The sequence below is a fragment of the Molothrus aeneus genome, chromosome 7, assembly GCF_037042795.1.
Source record: "Molothrus aeneus isolate 106 chromosome 7, BPBGC_Maene_1.0, whole genome shotgun sequence".
Lineage (NCBI taxonomy): Eukaryota > Metazoa > Chordata > Aves > Passeriformes > Icteridae > Molothrus > Molothrus aeneus.
The window spans coordinates 20,486,544-20,509,782 of NC_089652.1; the positions used below are offsets into that span (position 1 = coordinate 20,486,544).

The 23,239-nt window shown below is 37.8% G+C and overlaps 1 protein-coding gene across 2 annotated transcripts; it reads left to right on the forward strand.

Annotated features, from left to right (window-relative positions):
* The first annotated feature begins 11,483 nt into the window (after positions 1-11,483).
* On the forward strand, positions 11,484-23,239 carry GALNT3 (polypeptide N-acetylgalactosaminyltransferase 3). Of its 2 annotated transcripts, none has more exons than XR_010783955.1 (10): positions 11,484-11,992; positions 13,323-13,495; positions 14,661-14,810; positions 15,064-15,298; positions 16,029-16,146; positions 16,527-16,727; positions 17,846-17,977; positions 18,595-18,696; positions 19,085-19,445; positions 21,282-21,366. XR_010783955.1 is itself a non-coding variant. In XM_066553898.1 (10 exons), exons 1-10 carry the CDS (start codon positions 11,484-11,486, stop codon positions 22,061-22,063), a joined length of 1,896 nt encoding a protein of 631 aa, XP_066409995.1. In that variant the 3' UTR covers positions 22,064-23,239. The 2 variants fall into 2 exon arrangements, 1 of the variants encoding a protein (XP_066409995.1); XM_066553898.1 differs by lacking the exon at positions 19,085-19,445 and adding an exon at positions 21,941-23,239 and having other exon boundaries at positions 21,282-21,434.

Sequence of the window (23,239 nt, forward strand, 5' to 3'; positions counted from 1 at the left end):
TATTTTGTTGTGTTTATTTGAAACAACACTAAAACAACAACCTGTCTTATCTACTGGAGGTGCATTGTTAAAGATGCTGGATTTTAGTTCATGTAAACCATTATTTCATAATTACAGTGTAATCTTTATTAGTACAGGTGTATTTCTAAATTATGAGGGGGTTTTATTTCTACATATATTAAAGATGTGCTTTATTTTTTAAAAAAATCTTGAAAACAGCTATGTGCATTGTTCTCAATTAAATTTATATTTTTAAATGAAAATATAACAGTTAAAATTTTGATCCTATGTAAATACTGAGAAAAGACTTTTGTAGATCCTGCAGCTCTTACACAGAATTTACTTTCTGCTCATGCTATTATCCACCTGTCAGATCACCATGAAGAGAACTGTTCTTAATTTGTAGTGGATAGTCTTTCAACACTGTACGTGTAGACAATATAGTCATATGCAGAAATTGGCACTCATTTTGTTTGATCTCTATAAAACATCTTATTAGGGAAATAACTTTATTACAGGAGATTATGATCTTGTCTCACATACAGAATACCTGTGAATCTTTAGGGGAGCAGTAGCGTGTCATGAATGAGGGAGAGGAAGGAGAAAGATCAGGTTTCTTGTCACTGATGCAGAATTTTTGAAAAAACCCTGTTGCACTGCTGTATTTGGTTTTCAAGCAGCACTTGATATGATATGTGCCTTACACATACCACATCAAGTAATGTTTTAAGAAAAGTAATGTTTTGGCATGAAAAGGGAATTTTAAAATGTAATGATTAAGTTTATATATTTTATAAGCAATTTGAGTTTTTGGCTTTTCCTGTTAACATTGTGTAAAGTCACTTTCAGTTTGATTTTTGGGTTTCTTTATAGGAAAACTCAATGTTAAGGCTACCAAAGGGAGCCTGTTTGCTGTTGTATCTAATCTTGCTTATCAATAACTGGGTGCTGTATCTTGGGGAATTTTTAGCCTTGTTTTCTGAATGCATTGAGGTGTATCACTTAGACAATGATGCTGCCTGCTGGTGGTTGCTAGGTCCTGCATTCCAGTGACTTTGGAGCTTTTGGTCAGCTAAACTAAAATGAATAGATGTGTCTCAGGACTATAACACTTCTGCAAGGTTTGTGTGGATATTAGAATGGAGAAGAGACTCAAATAAGTGGCCTCTTCTTCCCTAGGGGTCCTTGAAATTTACAGCGTGGCTTTGTCCTTTCTGTTTGAGCACTATCAGTCAGTCTGTACATGACTGCCCCCTGCTTCTTTCCTGTAAGTTTGCAGCATGACACAGCTCAGAGGAGGAAGATTTTAGTGTACTGGGGAAAAACTGATGGTATTGGAGTGGAGTGAGGAACATGGAAAGATCTGTAGAATGCTGAGGCTGGGGGGACTCTGACAGGTGGGCTGTGGGGGCCAGTAGGTTATAAATAGGTCATAACCTATAAATAGGTTAAACTATGCTCGTTGGTGGGGTTTTTTACTATTAAAAGAATAAGCACTTACTGAGGCAGCTTCTAGTAAAACAACGTTTCTTTGTTCACAGCCTTATTCATGCAGGATCAGTGTGTTGTTACTTCCTGGATAGCATAGGAATAACGTTTAGCTGAAGTTCAAAATAAAAATAGGTGCAAGATGTTTTCAAAAACATCAAGACACCTGCATCTGATTTGCTTTTCTCATAAGATGGACATTAGCCTTTCATAAGGTGGGTGTGACAGATTAAGTCTTGACAATGGTAACATAAAGAAATTAGTTGGTAGAAATTGAACTGAGACTTCAGGCTTTCTGTGGCTAACTTTTGGTGAAGAGTTTAATGTATACCCCATGCAGATATGATTTCTGAATTCCCATTAGCCATCTAGGCACTGGTGTCTTTTTATATGTGAGGTTTTTAAAATAGGAGTATAAATGAGACATGCCTTTGGATTTAATTTAAAAAAAAATGCTCTAAGTAGTCTTTCAGAAAAAAATCTTGCTTTAATATAATACCCTTTTGGTTTATGTAAGTTTTCCTGTGCTTATTTTCTTCTTTTTTTTTTTTTTTTTTAATCTGCAGAAGAAATGTTTTGGTGTCATACCTCTCTGCTTGTACTGTTTCTTACTTTAAAAATGCATGTTCTGGTAGTTTGGTGGGGCATTTTAGCTCCTGAATAAGTGTGTTTGAATGGAACAGACTTCTGGGATGGAGGGGAGTCAGTAATGCTAATTTCAAAGCCCTGCACTCTTCAGTGTGATGTTGCTTAGCAACCCATCTTCCACTTTTGCCTTTGATGAATAAAAGAGGAGAGTGAAGCTGTGGGTTCTATTGATTCATTCACTGGAACTGAAAATCTAAGCATCTTGTAGCTATAGCTGCATAAGCCATAGGTGTCTCTTCCTCTTCTCTCTTGTCCCCCTTTTCATCTGCAGGTACAGAATGCCTAGAATATCTTCTAAAGGAAATGAAATGATTTTTGGTAACCCTGTGATAAATACTATTTTCTGTTTTAATTTTCAACCATTTTTTTTAGATTTGTAGAATGCTAAAAAGATGGTCTAGGAAGTATCATTAGGCAAAAATAATTAGTATAAATAGCTAATAAAAATACTAAACTAGTAAGATTCTTAACACAATAGAGTGGAAGGAATTTGAAGGGGGTTTTTTCCCATTTCTGGACTAGGTTTGATTATCGCAAATAATTTCTCAAATATGGCTACAGTAATTTTTGAAAGGCTGTAGACTTCCTAAAATCAGGCAGCTCTGGTTTAGTAACCTAAAATTTAACCTTTTTATTCATTAAATGAGTGAGTAGTTTTATAAACATACTTAAACAGAGCTTATAATGTTAGACAATTTGCTGAAGATTTTCTTTGAAAGGTGACATTTCAGTGTCAGGAAAAGTCACATTCTTTGAAAGGTGACATTTCAGTGTCAGGAAAGTCTCAGTGGCAGTGGATTCTGGCTCCTCAGAAGTTGATGATAAAGAACTCATTAATGGGTTCCATATACAGTGCTGAACAGGGGAAAAATAGGAAAATAAGAAAATATTTCACTAGCAAGTACTTCTCCATCAGCTTATGACTATGCCACTTTTCAAAGATATTAACAGTGGTTTTGCTATCTAGCTTCATTTGCTCTGTGGTTTTACCTCTTGCTTCATCTTTCAGTGAAATTAGAACTCTGGTTTTTGCAACATTGACCTGCCATAAAATGTAAAGAATTGGGCCATTACTGCAAAAATCTCATGCTTCTGTCTCTGCTAAAAGTTGTTGCTTTTATTAGTTGTTGCTTATTATGTGACATGGTGCTTGCCAAAAGAGAAGCTGTGTGAATGGTCTGTCTTGTTCTGAGGTGGGGTTTTCTTTGATATTCTTGATGGTTGGGGTTGGGTGTTTGGGTTTTTTAAGGAGTCAGTATGCCCTTTAGTGCAGGCTTTATTTTGGGAAACAGCAGATTTTTTAAAAGTTCACTCTAGAAATTTGTCTTACTTGAATTTTGTGCTACAAAAGTTGAGCACTGGCTGTGTCTGTCTCAGGTGCTGTAGTGCTTAGCACAGTTCAGGCATCAGCTGTCAAAGTCATAAGGAAGGATTTTAACATTCTAGAAATACAGAACCTATGAATTGTGAGAGATTCTAGTCTGAAATATCTAGTCTGAAAGTGTTCCTGGGCAATATTAATTCCTAAAAGAACTGGCATCACCATTTTTGGCACTGCTGTGACACAAATAAGTACAAGTATTCCCCTTATACTTGCTGAGCACGTTTAGATACCTGTGGTTCAGCAGCTCATACAAAAAAGTTCTGAAGTGCTGCTGTGAGAGGGTGATTGTGCTGCTGTTATTTGAGTGTACAAAGCAGGGGAGACTCTACACTCTGTTATGGGAGCGCAAATATTACTTCGGGTTTTTTCTCCCCCACATCAAACCATGCTTCCGTGGAAAAGTGATTTTGTACTTATCTCTCTGAGAAAGTGCATTGTGAAGAGAGAGAGCCCGGTGTGCTCTCCCTTCTCCCAGTCTGTGATCTCACCCTCAGAGGGATGTTGTGTTGTTTCCCAGCGCTGGGAGCGCTTGGTCAATCCCACCTAGCACAGGGTGTCCCTTGGGTGGTAGAAGCGAGCCCCGCAGCGCTGCCGGGAGCGCGCACAGCCAGCCCCGTGTGCCGGGATGGGCTCCCCGGGCGCGTCCCCGGGGCCGCCTCGCGCACCTGGGCGCCAGGTGAGGGCGGGGCGCGGGCGCGCGGGCGCAGGCGCGGAGCCGGCCGCGCGCACCTGGCGGGCGCGGGGCGGAAGCCGCAGAGCCCGCCCGGCTCCGGCCTCCCGGGGCTCCGGTGCCGCTCGCTCGGCAGCGCCTTCGCCGTCCTCCCGCCGGACGAGGTGAGTGGGGGAGCCTCGGGAGGCACCGCGCGGCTCCGCTCCTCCTTGGCCTCTCCAGGGGCTGTGGTGGGCGGCGGGGCACCGTCCGGTGCCGCTTCTCCTCCGCTCGCCGCAGCCCGTTGCGGGCGCGCCCGGCGGGGCTCTGCAGGCGGGCGGGAGCCGTGAGGTCCGGGGGCGGTCCTGGCGGGGGCGCGGGGCCGCGGCTGCCCTGGGCCGGGGCTGCCCTGGGGGTCCCCCTCAGGCGGCCCTTGGCGCGCACGCCCCACGCGCGGTGCCCTCAGTCCCAGCGAGGCCGCCGGGGGCCTGCCCGGGGCCGGGCCAGCCCAGCCCTGCGAGCTCCGCTCCGCGGGAACGCGGAGTGGGCGAGGAGCCCGGGCTGCCGCCTTTGCGGACACGGAGCTCCGGGAAGTGCCGGCCGGATGCACTGTCCAAACCGAAGGTATTGACCGAGGGAGGTGTCTCTGCCACGTACGGATCCCGCCCAAGGGTTTGCCCACAGTACCGCATTGATTCGGGACGGCAGGGTGGTACCAGTTGTGTACGCTGCCGGATAACTCTGGTCTATTTCATCCTATTCCGAGGGCTTTTAAAGAGTTACCGCATTGTCTGTCCCCTCCGGCAGTTTGTTAGTCTTCTGCACAGCAGGTGACTATACTTAAAACAATGTTTGCTTAGGTCTGGAAACTGACAGAAGAGGTGTACTTTAAATTTAGTAACCTCAGTGTCATGGTTTTTAAATTTTTTTAAACTTTGTGTAAAATATTCCTTTACAAAGAAGAATTTATTCATAAAAATTTTAGCTGGTTAAATAAAAAATCTTACTGGAAATACAAATATGTATGCATCTCAGTAGTGTTGTATATGTTAGTCTTCTGTAACAAAAAGACCTTTGTTTAAAAGATTATCAATTCTATTGATCAATTCAGTCTTGACTAAAGGCAGTTGTACACTGCTGAGCTGCCAGACTTAGAGCCTGAGACAAAGCAGCCAACTTACAGGGTTTGGTTTCCTTTTTTAGCCAGGTTTGCTCAATGGCCTGGTCAGTTTGGCATCTGCTACTGTCATCTTGAGGCTTCTCAATAACAGAGCAAAGTAAAAATTAAGTTAGTTAGGGAGAGCCTGAATTGCTATTTTTGTTGCACTGTGGGAAGGAGCAGAAGACCAGTTTTCCTCCTCGTAACTGCTATTGCCACTTAACTTGTCTCCTTTTTTGGGGTGGGGTGGGGTGATACCAGAAGCAACCCGGATATCTTGAGCCCTGTCAAACTAGGAACAAGGTATAATTGCCCTCTCTGTGACATTTCCCCAGTGTCTGTGGTTCTAGGTAACACACTGTGTTGCTTTGAGATCATTTTTTGCTTTGCCATGTTTGCTGCCTGGTTCGCCTGTTTGAAGAGCTGTTACCTAGTCCAAGGTTTTCCCTCTTTTGGAATCAATGTAGAGAATCATGCTCATGGTATGAAATGCTGATCAGTTGCCTGCCAACATGAGTTTCTTATCCGAATCTGCTCATTGTTGTGCCTGTCTTCTACAAGATCTGAGAGTGCCTCAAGTTTCTAAAGTGCTAGATTTTTTTCAGTCATGTAAAGCATGGATTTATTCACTTACTGTCTGTCTTACTCTTGCCTGATTTTCCCTAAGACTCACTGAGATCATGTACCATAGGAAATAGTTCTGCTTACAGAGATCATATCACAAAACCACTGACAGTGATTCAGCAATTAAATTTTAGCATCAGTGACTAACTACAGTGGACTAACACAATTCAGCAGTGAAATGTGTCTGGGAAAAAGACACTGAAGTGGGAAGAGGAGGAAAGTGAAGACAGCTATTGAAGCTTCCAACAAAGATTAGTTTAGCAGTCAGTAACCCAGTAAATCTCCCATGAGGAAACTCTCTTTGCTTTACACCTATCACTTCAACAAAAGTTTACGGCCAGTTAAAAAACTGTAATTTTACGACCTGCACTTGATACTTGGATGTTTTTGTTATCTTTGAAATGTTGCTACAATCAGGAAAACAAACAAAAGTCCCTAGTTATGGTCCAGACATTATCTTCTGGTGCTTAAATGAAAATGAGACACTAATCCTTCTAAGTTAAAACAGCACTTTACAGCTGCTATCATGCTCACTTTTCATCATGGCATCTTTAGGGACAATCTAAAATAATTTTAACAGAGGGCCAAAACAATCTGACCAAGGAAAAAAAAGGAAAATACAGAGTTGAGTGAAATTTTAATTTGAGATAAGTGCATGTCATTTACATGTCCCAGGTCTGTAAAAATAAGCCATAAATATTTTTATAATAATAGTTACCGTGTATTTTTGCTATGCTATCAATTGTCAAAGGGAGCTGTCTGTCTCTGCGTGTCACATGCAGCGCTTGGCTGTAGAAAAGTGGTAGTAGTGCTAATTTTGAAAGAGCACGTGAAAGTTTGAGTTTGAAGCACTTCCATCAGAATACATAGAAGGAGGTTTGGTGATGGTTTGTTTAGGGTTTTTCCTCATGTTTTTTTTTTTAATCTAAATGAAACTGCTGAAGGAGATACTTGACCAAGTTTGTTTCAGCAAGCTGTTCTGGGCTGCTGTTGCTCAGAACTTCCTCAGCTTCTTCAGCATGCTCCTCCAGAGGTACAGCTTCTCATTTCTCTATCATAATCAATGAGGCAGGTTACATCCAGTATTTGCTAGAATAACCTGTGCTCTTAATGTTTCTAAAATGAAGGCTCAGGAACTGAACACATGCAGAATTCCTCCAACAACTTTTTTTCAAGAATAGAACCGCATTTCTACTGACTGAGCTTCAAAGAATGTACCCGGAGGAACAGCACCTGGGGTTTGTGAATTTCTTTTAGGTATGTGTACCCTATTAGGAGTGCATTCAGTAGGAACTGACTGAAACAGATAAGCAAGTGTGGAGATAGAAACTAAGCAGCTGATTCTGTTTCTCATTTTCATGTCTTTAGTCCTTAACTTCTGTACATTTCATTTGATCATTTGCTCCTTTATTTAAATCATGACCTAATATTCTTGTAAACAGTAGCACAGTTTACCAAACTCCAGCAACTTGTTTAATTATCCCAAATTTCTGAAGTGCTTCTGAATGGTTTTTATTCTATGAAGAATCGTCATATTCCATATAAAGCTAGACCTTTATGAAGGGTTCACTCTGAATTGGATGTTTCTTAGCCTGTCACCAAAGGCACTTATGTGATTGGATGTTCCTCTGAGAGGAACTTCTAGGAAGTGCAAACAGTTTTGATCAGTGATTTATTTTTTAATTTATTTGCCAACAGAAAAAAGTATCAATTTCCATGGTGGTAGAAGATGAAAATATCATTTACCAAACTGATTATTTCAGTAACTAATGTTTTAGTAGCACCTGCATTGATACTCATGCAAAAAAACCAAAAAGCCCTGTTTAGAATTTTAGATTCAGAAATGCCAGTAGGGGAAGTAGCACTTCTTACAGTTAAAGTATCCTGAATATCTTTGTCAGACTTTCACTGATTTGGTGAGAGCAGTTGATCATCATTGTCAAGTTTGTTTGGTTTTTTCCCTATAGTATTTGCTCAGTATTTTTATTCACACCCACTTTCTGATTAAGGGGACTCTTAAGGTTTGAGGAAGGGATTGTATGCTTTGATGACAAGTAGAAATAGACAAACTTTTTTTGAGACTGTGCTTCTCCAATTATAGAAGAATTTGATCAAGTTGAAGCCAAGTTATGTAGTTAAGTGGTTTTGATTAGAATAATTCTGAACCATTGTTTCTAATTTTTTAGGAAATTTTTTTGTTTGGTTTTAGTATTTTTACTTACTCTTTTAGATTTTTATGTTCTGTAAGCAATATTGTCAGGAAACATTCGAAACCTGTTTAACATTCGGAAAGAAGAAAAGTAGATTTTAAAAGACTTTTTGTAAAAACACAGAGGTCAAGTATATCTTTGATACTAACCCCAATGAATTTTGTCTTGCATGACTGGAAAGAATTTCTGCTGACTTGGGTTAATGATACTTTTACTTTTTTATAAAAGATTATTCTCTACAGTGTTGTTTAGATCAAGCTAACAAAAAAAATCAGAGTTTTCTACTTGTTGGCTACATTAGCAAGGCTTTCTTGTAAGAGTTTTTGCAGACAGTCTGACATCAGAACCAGTGGGTGGCATAGTGTAACATAGACTGCATTGAATTCTCACACTGCCCATGTGATGTGGTTTGAAGTAGCGTGGCAGCTGCTTTTTGGCACTTTTAGAAGAATTTAGTAGGACATTTTGGTTTTCTGGTTATTTTCTTCCCAAAAAAAAAAAAATCCAACTTCAGATGTTTAGGGCTAGTTATTTCAAAGTGCTGTAAGAATCCAGACTACTATTAGTGAAAATAACACTAATGAATAGAAGATTAAATGCTTTGCTAAACAGTCACCCCAGGGAGTTTAATCATGCCACATATTTCTTCATCATGTCCTGGAGGAGTGAATAGTAGCTTGGTCTGTGTTTGCTGACACATGGCTATGCCATGAAAATGTGAAAGGCATTTGTGGGGAATAAAGATTGTATTTCTGACTACAAAATTATCCTGGTAAAAACCCTAAGTAAAATACAGCTTTCATGGCAAAAGTTCTTGGGACAATGCAGCTTCTGTTCTGGAAACTGCTACTCTTTTGTGCGACAAAGAAGTCTTCTCTTATTGTAAGCAATATCCCTATCAGATATTTTGTCAACAATGCTACACTCAGCATTTGTCTATATCAAAAGATTTTGCTGTATGCTTGTGGCAATCAAGCCTCTGTCCACCTGGTGTTTGCTGCATATAATATTCCAGGACTGTCACTTGATCCTTTCTTAAAGAAACATCACTTGCACTTGTTTCTGTGTGTGGCCTGCTGGTAGAGTTTACTAATCCACACTGAAAGGGTTGTGTTGCTGTCTTCCACAACCCACCTAACTCCAGGGAAGGTTCTTTTCTAGGGACAGGCACATGTCATACGAGTGTTGTGGCAGCATTCTCCACATGTCTCCTGTTTCTAATGCCTCTTATGGCATCATGTATTTCAAATATATGGATAGATAGATAGAAAGATAGAGGTATATATATGAAGATGTTTTCTTTCCATTTGAGGAAGATATATTTATATTGCTTATTGATTTCTAAGCTTTCAGATTTACTAGTATCTTATGTGCTTGTGCATGGTGTACTCAGAAACAGTAATGTGATTATTTTGTTTTTGATGGTGTTAGGAAATCATTCCTGGTTAGCAACCTGCAGAGGCTGTAGTCCCTGCAATGCTGAGTGCTGATCTGTACATATAGTTGGTGTTTTACGTTGTGTATTGCATTTTCATGGCAAGGTTAGGATGGCTGCACAGGTGGCCTCTGTGCTAAGAGACATGGGGCTGCCCCCCACCTCCAGTCTCATCCAGGGCTGAGCACAGCTGGTTCCAGCCAGCTGTAGAATAGACCCACTGTTGGCCAAAGCTGAGCCACCCAGTGTAGCAGGTGGTGCCTCTGTGATGAGGTATTTAAGAAAGGGTAAAAAATACTGCACAGCAGCTGTGAGAAAGAAGAGTGAGAAAAATGTGAGACTCTGCAGAACCCAAGGTCAGTGGAGAAGGAGAGGAGGAGGTATTCCAGGCACTGGAGCAGATATTCCCCCTGCAGCTCATGGAGCACTCTGTAGTGAAGAATTTCTCTGCAGCCCATGAAAGGACCACCCCAGAGGAGGAATCCACTCTGCAGCCTGTGCAGGACCCCAGGCCAGAGCAGGTGGATTCACCCTGAAGAAATCTGCAGCCTATGGAGAGCCCATGCAGGAGCAAGATCCTGGAAGGAGCTGTGGCCATGGATGGCCCATGCTGGAGCAGTTTATGCTGAAGTACTGTACTGCATGGACAGAACCTGTGCTGGAGCAGGGGAAAAGTGTGCAGAGGAAGGAGTGCTCAAGTCTTACAAGCTAACCACAGCCCTTATTATTCATTCCTTCTGACCACTAGGCAGAAAGGAGAGAGAAGAATTGGGAATAAAGGAATGAAGCCAAGCCAGGGGAGGTAGCTTGAGCCTTTGTTTCTCACCATCCTACTTCATTTTTAATTGGCAGTAAATTCAAATTCATCATTACAAGTCTGTTTTCCCTGTGACAGTAACGGTAAGTGATCACAGTGCCCTTAGCTCAACCCATGTAAATTTCCATCTTATTTTGTCCCCACTGTCACGCTGAGGATGGAAAGCAAGAGAGTGGCTGGGTTGGTGTCTGGCAGCCAGTCAAGATCAACCCACCAGACATTGTGAGAAAACAAGACATTTTTCAGTCTGGCAGTTTGGTAATTTGGTTGCAATCCTTTCATTGGGAAGAAAGTTTTTATTTGTAGTGTTCCATATAAAGGTATCAGTATTGTAGTTCAAATGTTGCAGCAGTAAGGAAAAACGGGAAAATAATACGTGACATAGAAGTGGACTGGGTTTTTTGGTTTGGTTTTTTTGAAATTTTGTGAGCTGAGAAGCATGGTTTTGGTACCTTTTAGTATGATCTAATGATTATATGTGAAAAAAATAATGGCAGAAACTTGAAAATTGTTGAAATAAGTTGATTGAAAAGTCTTTCCTATATTTTAATTCACTTTCCACATGGCTCTTTCTGACATGCAGCTTGAACTAATGTATTGATGCCACCTATTCTTCTTCTGTCCCATCATTTAACTAAAATTCCTTGCTCTATAAGACTTTATTCTAATTTTAAACAAACCACTTGGAAGCAAATAAACTTGAAGTAGTGGCACTATGTAGAAATAATGTTCTATTCTTGATGGTATGCCTGGTTCTTCTATATGTATTTAACAAATAAAACCCAAAGCAAAAAGCAGGGAAAGGGCATTATGGGCATTTTATAGATAGGTTTGATGTATCTTTAAGTGATACGAGTGTTAGCTTGCGTAACATTTGACTTTTGGGAGTTGTGAATTAATTCCTTCCCATTAATTTCTTATGGCTTTACATAGTTTAATATACTGATGACGTCTCAATTAATACTGTTTGCTTTAATTTACAGGTGTTATAATTTCAAGAAATGCTGTGCCATATTTGAAGAACAACACTTACAGAAACTTCTGCTGTGTGAAAATTTTTAAAACTAGAATGGCCTTGAAAAAGACACCTAAACTATTTAAGACATTTTTTCACTGGAAACTTTGGAAGTTTAGCATTATTGTATTTGTCTTTCTGGTATTTTTATTTTTATTACAAAGAGAAGTGGGTGTTCAAGATTTTAAGGATGAAGCAGGGATTGAGCCAGTTGTTGGAAAGAAAAGTCACGTGTTAGGTCTTGTGTTAAACGCTATGAACAACATCAAAGGTGCAAAGCCAAAAATGCAGATAAAAGCACCCATTAGGCAAACTAAGGTTCCTGGACAAAGACACTGCTTGCCAGGGCACTATACTCCAGTGGAACTGAAACCCTTTCTAGATCGGCCCCTTCAAGATCCTAATGCTCCTGGAGCTTCTGGCAAAGCATTTAAAACCATCAACTTAAGTTCAGAAGAACAGAAAGAAAAACAGGCTGGAGAAGAGAAACACTGTTTTAATGCATTTGCAAGTGATAGGATTTCTTTACACAGAGATCTTGGACCAGACACTCGACCTCCTGAGTAAGTTGAAATGTGTATGTCCTGATAGTTGAAAAACTTCTCAGAAATTCAGCCTGCAAAGTGATTTGAGTTCAGCAGTGGGTGATACTTTAGGAAAGTCTCCTAGCTATACATAATGATTGGCTGTACATAGTGATCCACAGTGCCAAAGCCAAGAATGTTTAGAAAAGCTCACTTCTTTCATGGTTTTGAATTCAAAGTAACCATATTTAAATAAGGTGTTCTGATTTTGCCTTTAAGGCTAAAATTTCTGAGTAACTTTCAGGAAGCCTGCTTAGTTTTACTTAGAATAAAACTAAAAATGTGGTTTCAACATTTTTCCAATTAAAACACCACCCCCCCCATTTTTTTAGTATTCAGTGTTAATAAAACTACATAATTTAATTTAATAAATTAGGAATTTAGGCATAATTTAATAAATTCGGATTTGTAAACTGTTGAACAAGGGAATGGAAGATCTCAGCAGCAATCTTATACTATTGAAGAATTTTTTAAATGTAGACTGCAGGACTTGGGAGAGTGGGTTTTAGTAACAATCAGTCTCTCTCAGTGTCAGATGAAATGTTGTCAGCCATCTGTGCCAGAAGTGGCTGAACTTACTGAGCTGCTGCTGATACACACTGCAGCTCACCATAACCTCTCCTAGAGCATAACTGGGGAGGCTTTGCTTGTGTATTTTGTGAGGCAATGACTCCGGTTATTACCTTGGGGTGCCCTCCAGGCTCTAAAGCTGACAGGCCATAAACATTAAGTGTGCAACTTATGAATACAGAATTGTCATCTTGTCATTGGATCTAAAGTGATGTTTGGGATATGTCAGTCTTGAAAAACTATGGGCTTAAACTTGTATCCCTTGAATGGGATATGCTGCCCTAAGCCTTACATAGCACTTCTACAGAGCTTTGAAATTTGAATTAGATAGGTTATATTTTCCTTACAAACTCTGATTTTTTTTCTAATAAATATTCTTCTTTGTATTCTTAGGTTTCAGCAGTAATAGTGACTTTTGAGTTAGCTCAGTCAGTACCTGCTTTTTTCAATAAAATAATATTTTTTTCCTAAAGAAGGCCTGGGTGTTATATGAAATATACTCAAATGTGTGTGAGACAGAAGCAAAGCTAAATTATTCAATTCTCAGTCATGATATTAAAAAAATATTCTGCTTCAGTTGAAGTACTTACCTTTACACTCCAAAGCTAGGATAGAAAGCAGAAAAGCAGAACTATGTAATGTCCATAATTACAAAGTTTTGTACTAGAAAGAAAAGTTTTAGAGTTTGAATAAGAAATTGTTGTCCATTTTGTTACCCCTGACACTTTCTAATTTGTAGATGTATTGAAAAAAAGTTTAAGCGCTGCCCACCGTTGCCAACCACAAGCATTATCATCGTTTTCCATAATGAAGCGTGGTCAACTCTGCTCAGAACTGTCCACAGTGTGATGTACACATCTCCTGCCATACTGCTGAAAGAGGTTATTTTGGTGGATGATGCCAGTGTAGATGGTAAGAAGTCTTCCTGCTTTTGTTTTTAATTGAAAAGGTTACCCTTGCAGATAAATTGGCTAAGGTCTCTTTCCCACTATTGACATTTATAACAGTATTCGAAGTGGTTTTCTTTCTTTCTTCTTTTTTTTTTTAATATAAAATAGCCCTCCCCCATCATTTTTCCATAAGGTAGTTAAATATGAAATTCCTGTGCTCTAAAAGATTTTTAAACCCACTTTCTTTTTTTTCCAATTCTGATTTACCTGCATAACTGCTTTCATGACAAGTAGCTTTGTAATTTTTGTTTCAAACCAATTGCAATTTGTAGAACAAAGTATCCAAGTATAAATTGGCCCAGACTTGTAGAAATTTGCATTTTATCACCGTGGTTGTCTTTAGGCAAATAAAATTCATTAATATGAAGGCCAGTGTCTTTATTAGAAAGCAAAATTATTCAATGGCAACATAATCTTCAACAGTCAAGCTGTCTCAAAAATAATTATATAAATTCTTAGTGTATACACAAATGCAAGTTTTGTATACTTAGCTGTAGATAAACGTGTTTATACATACTTCTACTAATGTATTTGCACGTTTTTGCAAGTCTGTATTGAGTATATTGAAACACTTGGATGTGAAGCGTGTTCAGTAGTACAGGGTAATACTTAGAATGGGCAGAATAAAAAAGATGATGTGGGATGTTTCATGAGAGACATGGGTTTCTTTCTCAAAATCTGAACATTTAAATAGTTTTCTATATGGCTTCTGTTGCTGTTGTAAATACTGTAGCCTTTGAAACCTGTGTAAATGTGCCATCATTAAGGAAAGAATTTGCATGTGCTGCAGATAATGTAAGGGTGAGATCCATTTACTATGAAACTGGAATTGGTATTCAGATGGTTGACACTGCAGCAGAGATGTACTAGCACGTCCTTTCTTGTTCAGAATTATTTTAATGTTCCATCTCCTGTTCTCTGCTGGTTACCTCTTCCTACACCCCTACCCCCAAAATATACTCAGCCCCTAAAAATAACTTTCAGGAGATAGGAATTTTTATGGCTTTGGTGTTGAGATAATTTCTGGGGTAAGTGTGAGTTGTTTATCTTGTTCACTTAATAGTGTAACATTTTGGGCAGTGTTATGTGTATACACTGAATATCCTGACACTGATTTCTCTTTCTAGAGTACCTGCATGATAAACTAGATGAATATGTGAAACAGTTTCAAATAGTTAAAGTAGTCCGTCAGAAGGAAAGAAAAGGTCTGATCACTGCACGGTTGTTGGGAGCTTCAGTAGCAACAGGAGAGACCCTTACCTTCCTGGATGCTCATTGTAAGTGTAACCTGTAAATATGCCAGGTCAGGCTTATAATGCTGTTGTCTTTAATTTATTGTTGCAGACGTTTTATTGATTATAAATGTTAGCAATATATATCATCTTTCCTATTGCTATTTCATATTATTGAAAGTATAATTAGCAATGCTATTTAAAAATAGTCCATATTGGCTTGCTGGACATGTTAAAATATACCCTGTGTAGTACTTTCTAGCCAAGCAAAAATTCAGTGTTCCCATTTTCTCCACAGGTGAATGCTTTTATGGCTGGTTAGAGCCGTTATTGGCAAGAATTGCTGAGAATCCTGTTGCTGTTGTAAGCCCTGACATTGCTTCTATTGATCTCAATACCTTTGAATTCAGTAAACCATCTCCTTATGGGCATAGCCACAACAGAGGAAATTTTGATTGGAGTTTGTCATTTGGATGGGAGTCTCTTCCTAAACATGAGAATAAAAGAAGAAAGGATGAAACCTATCCAATTAGGTAAATTTAATTTGAATACTGTTTTAGTCGTTCTGTCTTCACAGAGTTTATCTTGTGAACAATAGTTTGTAAATAAATTAGTTCTTCTGATGAGTATAATCAGACATATTAGCATCTTAGATGTTTTTTGTAATACTTTCTTTGTGAACCACATTTTAAAGCATTCATAAAAATATAGCCTCATCAAGATAGTAATTGCTCTGCATTACTTCTTCTACATACAGTGGAAATTACCTGTATTCCTAGGGGGGAGGTGCAGAAGAGGATTATACACAGTTATTTTCAGAGACAGTACAATGATTCTGTCTCCTCATTCACTTTACTGGACAGAATGACAAAAAGGGTCAGAGCACCCAAATACCAGGCTGATACAGTAGTGATTTGATGATAATTGTACCTGCTTTGTCCACAGACACCTTACTGGTCTGTAGGAGTTGTACTTTTGCTCGATTTCCTCTGTACAGAGAAAATTTGTTTGTTTTCCTGATGCTTTCTTTTATGCCAGCAGATTTTAGCCTGAACAAGTTCTTAATAAATGGCAATAAGATGTCAAATGAGACTCTGTGTGAACATACTTAAGTGCTAGAAGTATTATCTATGCCAGGAATGTGCGTCACTGTAGTGAAATACTAACAAGTGCATGGAAAATTCCTAGAACAGTTGCACCATGATTTTACATCTATATTTAAAAAACCATTCTGTCTTTCTCAGTAAAATTTTGTTTTTGCAGAACACCTACTTTTGCTGGAGGTCTCTTTTCAATATCAAAAGACTACTTTGAACACATTGGAAGCTATGATGAAGAAATGGAAATATGGGGAGGTGAAAATATAGAAATGTCTTTCAGAGTAAGTTTAGCTCCGTAATTAGCAATTGCCTCTATGCTGACAGTGTACAGGGGATTTGAGAATAAATCAGTATTAGATATTGACTCCTCTGCTCAATCAGCCAACTAGGACAAGGAAAATTGAATTACTAATTACCTATTAAATAAAATGCAAACATGCTCACTAAGCTGCTTTTAATTTTTTTTAAATGCTTTTAGGGTTGCTATCTGAAATGTGTGTTTTCAGAGCTTATATGATTAGGAAATTCACTGATGGTATGCCTGATATACGTACTCTTGCTAGTAGTTTGATGTGTTCTGGCAAACAATAGTATTACTGAATTTTTTTCCACTCCCTGAATTCAAATTGCAGCGTACTTACACACTAAATGTTATTATTAGGTATGGCAATGTGGTGGACAGTTGGAGATCATGCCTTGCTCTGTTGTTGGCCATGTCTTTCGCAGCAAGAGTCCCCATACTTTCCCAAAAGGTACTCAGGTGATCACACGCAACCAAGTTCGCCTTGCAGAAGTGTGGATGGATGAATATAAAGAAATATTTTACCGAAGAAACACAGAGGCAGCAAAAATTGTGAAACAAGTAGGTGGTGGTGGTGGTATTAGAAATCACACTTGCTGCGGTGAAAGTTTTGGTGAGCAAAAGTTATTTATTGACAAAGTATGTAAGGATTCTAGATATTTTAATGAAAAGACTGTTTAGTTTGCTTAATGCTGCAGCCCCAACAAACATGAAAAAACCTAAAGCGTTTGGGTGATGAATGTTGATTTTGTATGATGAGGTTTTTTTATTAGTGTTTTTCTTCATACATTCTCCTGGGTTGTTTGCATTGTGCAGGTACAGGAACTACCAGAAGAACACGAGAAAAACTAATGGGTGTAGACAATGTAAACTAATTTATTTTCTGGAGTGAGAAAAATGTCTTGTTAGTTTCAAGTTGCTTAGTATTCTTACTGAAAAAGCAGGTTTTGTGGTTCGTTAGCAGCAGAATAAAAGTTACTTGATGATGGACAACCATCCTGTCTCTATCTGCTTAAAAAGTCAGTTATTTTCAAGTAAATAAATATTTGGGGTTGAGGTTGGGTGTTGGGTTATTTATTTTGTAAGTTTTCTGCCCAGCTAGAATCTAGTTTTCTTTTGGAAGTTGTTTTTCCCCCTTCACTTGATAGATTTTTATGACTGTTGTATCACTGAAAGCGTTACATTTCCTAGGCATGTCCAGCAGCTAAACAACTGAATTTTGTTTGGGAGATTCTACATTGTACTGGATATTATGCTAATTATTTTATTAATCCAGTTTGTTGTTTCAGCTTACACTTTTAGTGAGATCAGATGGCTTTATGGCTGTAATCAATATGTTCTTACTTGCACTTTCCCACTTCATGGCACTGTTAAAACTTTCTTGGGACTAAAGATATTTCTATGTTAAAACTTTCTTGGGACTAAAGATACTTCTATGTTTTCCATCCTGCAATGTATTTTTCTTGCAAGTGCTTTGAAATACTGCAGGCAGGATGTCAGTGGTGTTATGACACTGAAAGACAGCCGTAACTATAGTAGTACAGCATTAACAAGAAAAAAATCCACAAATGAAGCTTAAAACTTGCCTAGTACTACACAGAATATCATAGCTTTATATGTGCAAAATGAATGTTAATATATTTATATTCCATCCTTCTTTACCTCCTTTCCTCTAACAGAAAACATTTGGAGACATATCAAAAAGACTTGCTTTAAGGCAGCGCCTGCAGTGTAAAAATTTTACCTGGTACCTCACTAATGTTTATCCAGAAGCATATGTGCCAGACCTGAATCCTTTGTTTTCTGGATATGTAAGTTTAATTTTAATTATTTCCTATATTACTCATAGTCCAGGAAGTTTGCTAATCTCTCGTACTACTTTAGCCACAGCTTTTAGACTTTAGCTATCTTCAACTGCTCTAGGATTTTCTGTCACTACTCTGGACAAAGAATCTCTTCTGCATCCCTTTTATAGCTTTGTCAATAGCTGTGCCATTTTCATTTTTCATTTATGTCAAAAGTCATTTTCCCTGCCAAATAACTTTAGACATTGCATTGCTATAACAAAGTAATAGCTCTTAGCTTGAGGTAAACATGAATTTTTACCGTGTATTTACAAATAAAACCTTCTCTTCCTCCTGTTTTAAATATTTCATGTGTATCTGTTCAACCTGTGATTTGAATCGCAGTAACATTGTACAGAGCAGGCTAATAAATAACTCCATGTGTGACGGTAGTTACTAAGCTTTTAGTTAGAAAAGATTACCTGAGGAAATAGGATTTTTAGATTTGAGTATAGCAGAAAGTAAAAACGAACAAACAGCTGTAATTGTTGTTAAACTAAAGGTGACTTTTGTCTCTGACTGAGACAGTTTGAGTTTCTGTCATTCCGCTGAGCTTTTTTGTCCTGACAAAACCCTTTCTTTAGTTAAAAAATATAGGTAACCGCATGTGTCTGGATGTTGGTGAAAATAACCATGGTGGCAAACCACTGATTATGTATTCTTGTCATGGACTTGGAGGAAACCAGGTAAAATATTTAATACCTGATTTTTATTCTTTCATCTGTTGCAGCTTTTCTGTATAAAAACTTTAAATTAATTTTAGAGAAATTGACTAATTTTTAATATGCAATTTCTCTCTCCTTATCTCTTTTTTCCTTTATTTTCTTTAACAGCTAATTCCTATATATATATTTAAAGAAAAATTCCATACCACTCTTCATGTCATGTCCTGTTTCTAATGTTTTAACTTCAATATACAAATTCAGATTTCAAACACACTTGCACTGCTTCACTTGCCTTCTCTTTTCTGTGCAAAACCTTTTCATGCCACCCTTACTCCTGTCTTATAAGTGTTGTCTTCTTAATTCTTCCTTTCCTTATGCTTCCTCCTATTGCTTCTTTCTCTGTCACCAGGACTCGCAGTGTCAAGGAAGATGTTGGTTGGAATCCAGCCACTGGGAGACCAAGTGTCCAGGCCTGAGCCACCTTCCCTATCACGCTTGCAGCCTCACAGTGTGAGGTCCAAGTGGCCTATCCTGTGCTGGCTAATGCAAGTGAATAATATGATTCCATTTGTTCAAGAGGAGCTCTCTTGGGTCCATGGCTCTTGGAGGCAGCCATGCTGCTCTGTTCCTTCTACAATATGACTTGCCATAGATGTCAGATATTGAATCGTTCCATCATTACTGTAATACTAACAAAAAGAACATCTCCTTCCCTGCCCAGAAATGCACACTTCTCTGTTGCTTTTAAAAGTGATCCTTAATAATTAAAGGTCAGCAAAGGTCTAAAATTTTTTATTAAAATATAATTGTTATCTTATGGGAGGGAGTGTGTTAATAATTTTTTTTCAATCTTAAAAGACATCCATTGAGGGCACTGTGAAAATTGAGCCACATAATCCTAGTCAGGTGATACCTTCTTACTAATCATTTTTTGTGAGACATAGCATGCTGTCTAGATTAAGAACTACCCTATTATGTTAGCTTCTTACAGGATTGAATTTGGGGTTTTATTTGATTGTGGATTAATACTATTAGCCTTTTCACATTGTCACAGTCATTAATTTGGGAACACTGTAGAAAGACATTGTATTAAGAGATCTGCTGTATGTTTCTATTGTTCTCTTAAGTTATCTTGGGCTATACTAAAATTCTATTCTTTCAAGTGTTATGTTTTTTGTTTTCCCTCCTGCTACAAAATAACAGTCTGAATCCCTTTAAATGCCAGCCTTCAGAGAACTGATTTTGCTGATAATGCTTAAGACATGCATATTTGCTTACTTGACCCTTCTCATTACAATGCTCTGTTTTCAGTTTCCTTTATTCTTTACCAGACTTTCAGCAGTGTAGGCTGATTATTTCCCATGCTGTCATCTTCATCCATATATTTGAAATGGGAATATAAAAGAGAACCTAGTTTTCAGAATTGTACATCAGTTGTGTATTATTATTCCTTGATAGAGTACTGGAGGCTGGAAACATGCCCATCTCAGTATCCAAAATTAATTAAGTTCTAAACATAGCTTTCAAGTCATTATTTTCAGAGCTTGCAGAGATGTTGAAGTTCCAAAAATAAAAGGACAGATGAAGTCAGATTACCAGATAAAGAGTAAATTACTATGTCTGAGAGCTAAATGACTAAACAGGTCACTCCTTCACTACCTGTTTTGAGGACTAATGTTGGTCCTAGAGTCTGCTTGTTCCTCAGTGCTGTTCCCATGGTTTCCAGGGTAGTGAGGAGATGATTGCTGACCACTGGAAAATGGAAAGCCAAGGGGGGTAACTGAGCCTGGCCTTAATATTCAAAGGAAAAATATGATGAAGGTGGCTGACATCCAGAGGCAAGAAACAGTAGCAGTGAGATGTAATGTTGGGGACTCTGCTGGTAAATGTGGGGAAAAAAGGAAGAGACCTGATGTTAAGTTAGGGCTGAAGGGGTAAAAGGACAGCTCTGTCTGTAACTTTTAGAAGTAAATCCCTGTTAGGATCAGAATTATAGCTGAACCTTAGGAGTACTCTGTTGTCAGGAAATCATGGTAAAATGAGCTCACAAAATACGTGCTTATAATTTTCTAATGGTTACCTCACAAGAGGCTATAAGAGCATCCTACTGTTCACATTTATTGTTTAGATCAAGCAGCAAAAGTTGGCATACAGCAATCAGCATTGTTTCATGTGACAACTTTTCTTTTTGGTTGCTCTAAGAAAAACGAAAATCTAGCAACAGAAGTGAATACAGATTTTTAGTTAAAAAATGCCAAAATTTAAGTTATCTTAAACTATATCTACTCTTCAGTTTGTCTCTGAATTATATATGGTCTGTGTGGGAGTGAGATTTTACATCATAGTACACATGCAGCAAATGTTATTTCCTATTTACACATACAAGTATAAATTTGTATTGGATTACTACTAAAAACTGCTTTTAGTTTTGTAAACACTTTTGAAGTGTCTGTGCTAAAAATCAGAGGAATTATTCTGTAGTCTCAAATTTTTGAATAAGGAAAGAAATTTATTACTTTCTGTATGGGACTTTGAAAGGCTTAATTTAGTTTAATACTTTTCTTTGTGTTTGTTTACCAAAATTTCTTTTAAAATTATTTTAATAGTACTTTGAATATTCTGCACACCACGAAATTCGCCATAACATTCAGAAGGAGCTTTGTCTGCATGCTTCCAAGGGACCTGTGCAGCTTCGTGAGTGCACTTACAAAGGCCAGAAAACCTTTGCTGTTGGGGAGGAGCAGTGGCTGCACCAGAAGGTACATATCCTGTGCAGTGAGATGGCATTTTTATTAGTTAATTTTGGATTTTCAATAAAAGCAAAAATGCCAACAAGCAAAAACTCTGAAGCCAAAAAAATGTAAGTTTAGTTTTGGCAGGAAAGTGGACATAATTTCAGCTTTTCAGTTGCAGATCAAAACTTCATGTCACTAGTAGGAACGTCACTTAAAAAAACAATTGATATCCTTTTAATGTGTTTGTCTAGACATCTAGACATCCACCTGGAAGTCAATTCAGATGCTTTGTATATTTTGTACATCTGTATATTCAGATGTTTTTAAAATATTCAGATGTTTTAAAAATATTTTACAAAGTTTTCCTAACAAAGCAAGTTGGCACTTACATACTACCTGTGTATTTTCTAGCCCCCTCTACAACACCTGTATGAGCTTACTCTTTAGCACCCAGCTTGGGGGAAGAACTGTGGGGGGAACTAGCATGTTCATTGTTTGTTCACTTTTCTTCCTTTTTTCCCTCACTTTAGGATCAAACTCTGTACAATGAAGCACTACATATGTGCCTTACAGGAAATGGAGAGCATCCGAGTTTGGCATCCTGTAATCCATTAGACCCCTTCCAGAAGTGGATCTTTGGCCAGAACGATTAATATTTGATATTATTGGCCACAAGCATTTTATTAAAAGAAAAGAACCATTCTGAACTGTGATGATATGCATATACCGGATTTTTTCGTGATAGTTTAAATGCAAAATGTTTAAACAGTTTCTTTTCCCTCTTAAGTTGGATATAAAATGCATCATAAGAGATTCCCTGGGAGTCTGGTATACCAAAGATCATTGGGATCCTGGTTGTATTTTGTTTACAATATTTCTATGATAAGACTTTATATGTTGACCACTGATTTATGGCTCCTATTAGGTCTCTTATTTTAGGGGCCATATGTGGGGTTTTTTTTTTGACATACTGTAAGTACTTCTGAAGAAGACTAATTTTCTCTGTAGTGTCGTGAGAAATTATTGTCTGCTGTCTAAAACCCAATACACTTTATATGTATGTTTTTATGCTCAAATGGCTGACTTTATTTTTTTTATAATTTACCTTACTCAGTGAAACTTTCTCAATATTTTTTTAGTCTCTTCACTTAAAAAATTAGATCATCAGGTCAAAGCCAAATAGGATACCACATTGTGCTCAGCTTCTAGGAAGTCATTTGTTTTTTAGAAGAAAAAAGTAATTTCACTGAAATATGTATTTATGATTATTTTAATGGAAAATCTGCTTATTTTGATACTAATCTTTTGTTTAGCCAAAACTTCTTGTATAATTTTTTTTATTTTTCATGCACTTACAAATTTATTATAAAGTTTTATTGTAGTAGGCTCTTGAGCTGCTTAACATTCACACATTTTTTCAGTATTCTGTTCATTATTGCTTTGAAATTACATGTTATCTAGTAAACTTCTGCTCCTACTTTCTAGTGTTTTATGCAATATTTACCTCAGAGGTTTCTAATGTTATCCATATGCAATTTCTTGTGCCAACACTTGCATATTATTTTTTTTCTTGTTTCTGTTTCCTGTTACAAAGGACTGATCCCAGATTTATCTGTATGAATGACACCTTGGCCTTCCTAAGTATTCTGCTAATAGATAATATAGCAAATAGAAATTCTGTATTATAGAAAATAATATAGCATCATCAAATATATAATCAATTTTTTAAAATTTATAAAGTGAAGACAAAAGTATTTGGCTGCATGATCAAATATAAAACTGAGAATAGATTTGAAGGAGTGGGTATTAAAGGCTTAATAGGACAAGAA

What these genes read in the sequence shown, in the direction of transcription:
- GALNT3 (XM_066553898.1), top strand. Translation starts at nt 11,484, where the DNA reads ATGGCCTTGAAAAAGACACCTAAACTATTTAAGACATTTTTTCACTGG. An exon ending in GGATGATGCCAGTGTAGATG is followed by an intron (nt 13,496 to 14,660) that starts GTAAGAAGTCTT and finishes TTCTCTTTCTAG; the next exon opens with AGTACCTGCATGATAAACTA. An exon ending in GATGAAACCTATCCAATTAG is followed by an intron (nt 15,299 to 16,028) that starts GTAAATTTAATT and finishes TTGTTTTTGCAG; the next exon opens with AACACCTACTTTTGCTGGAG.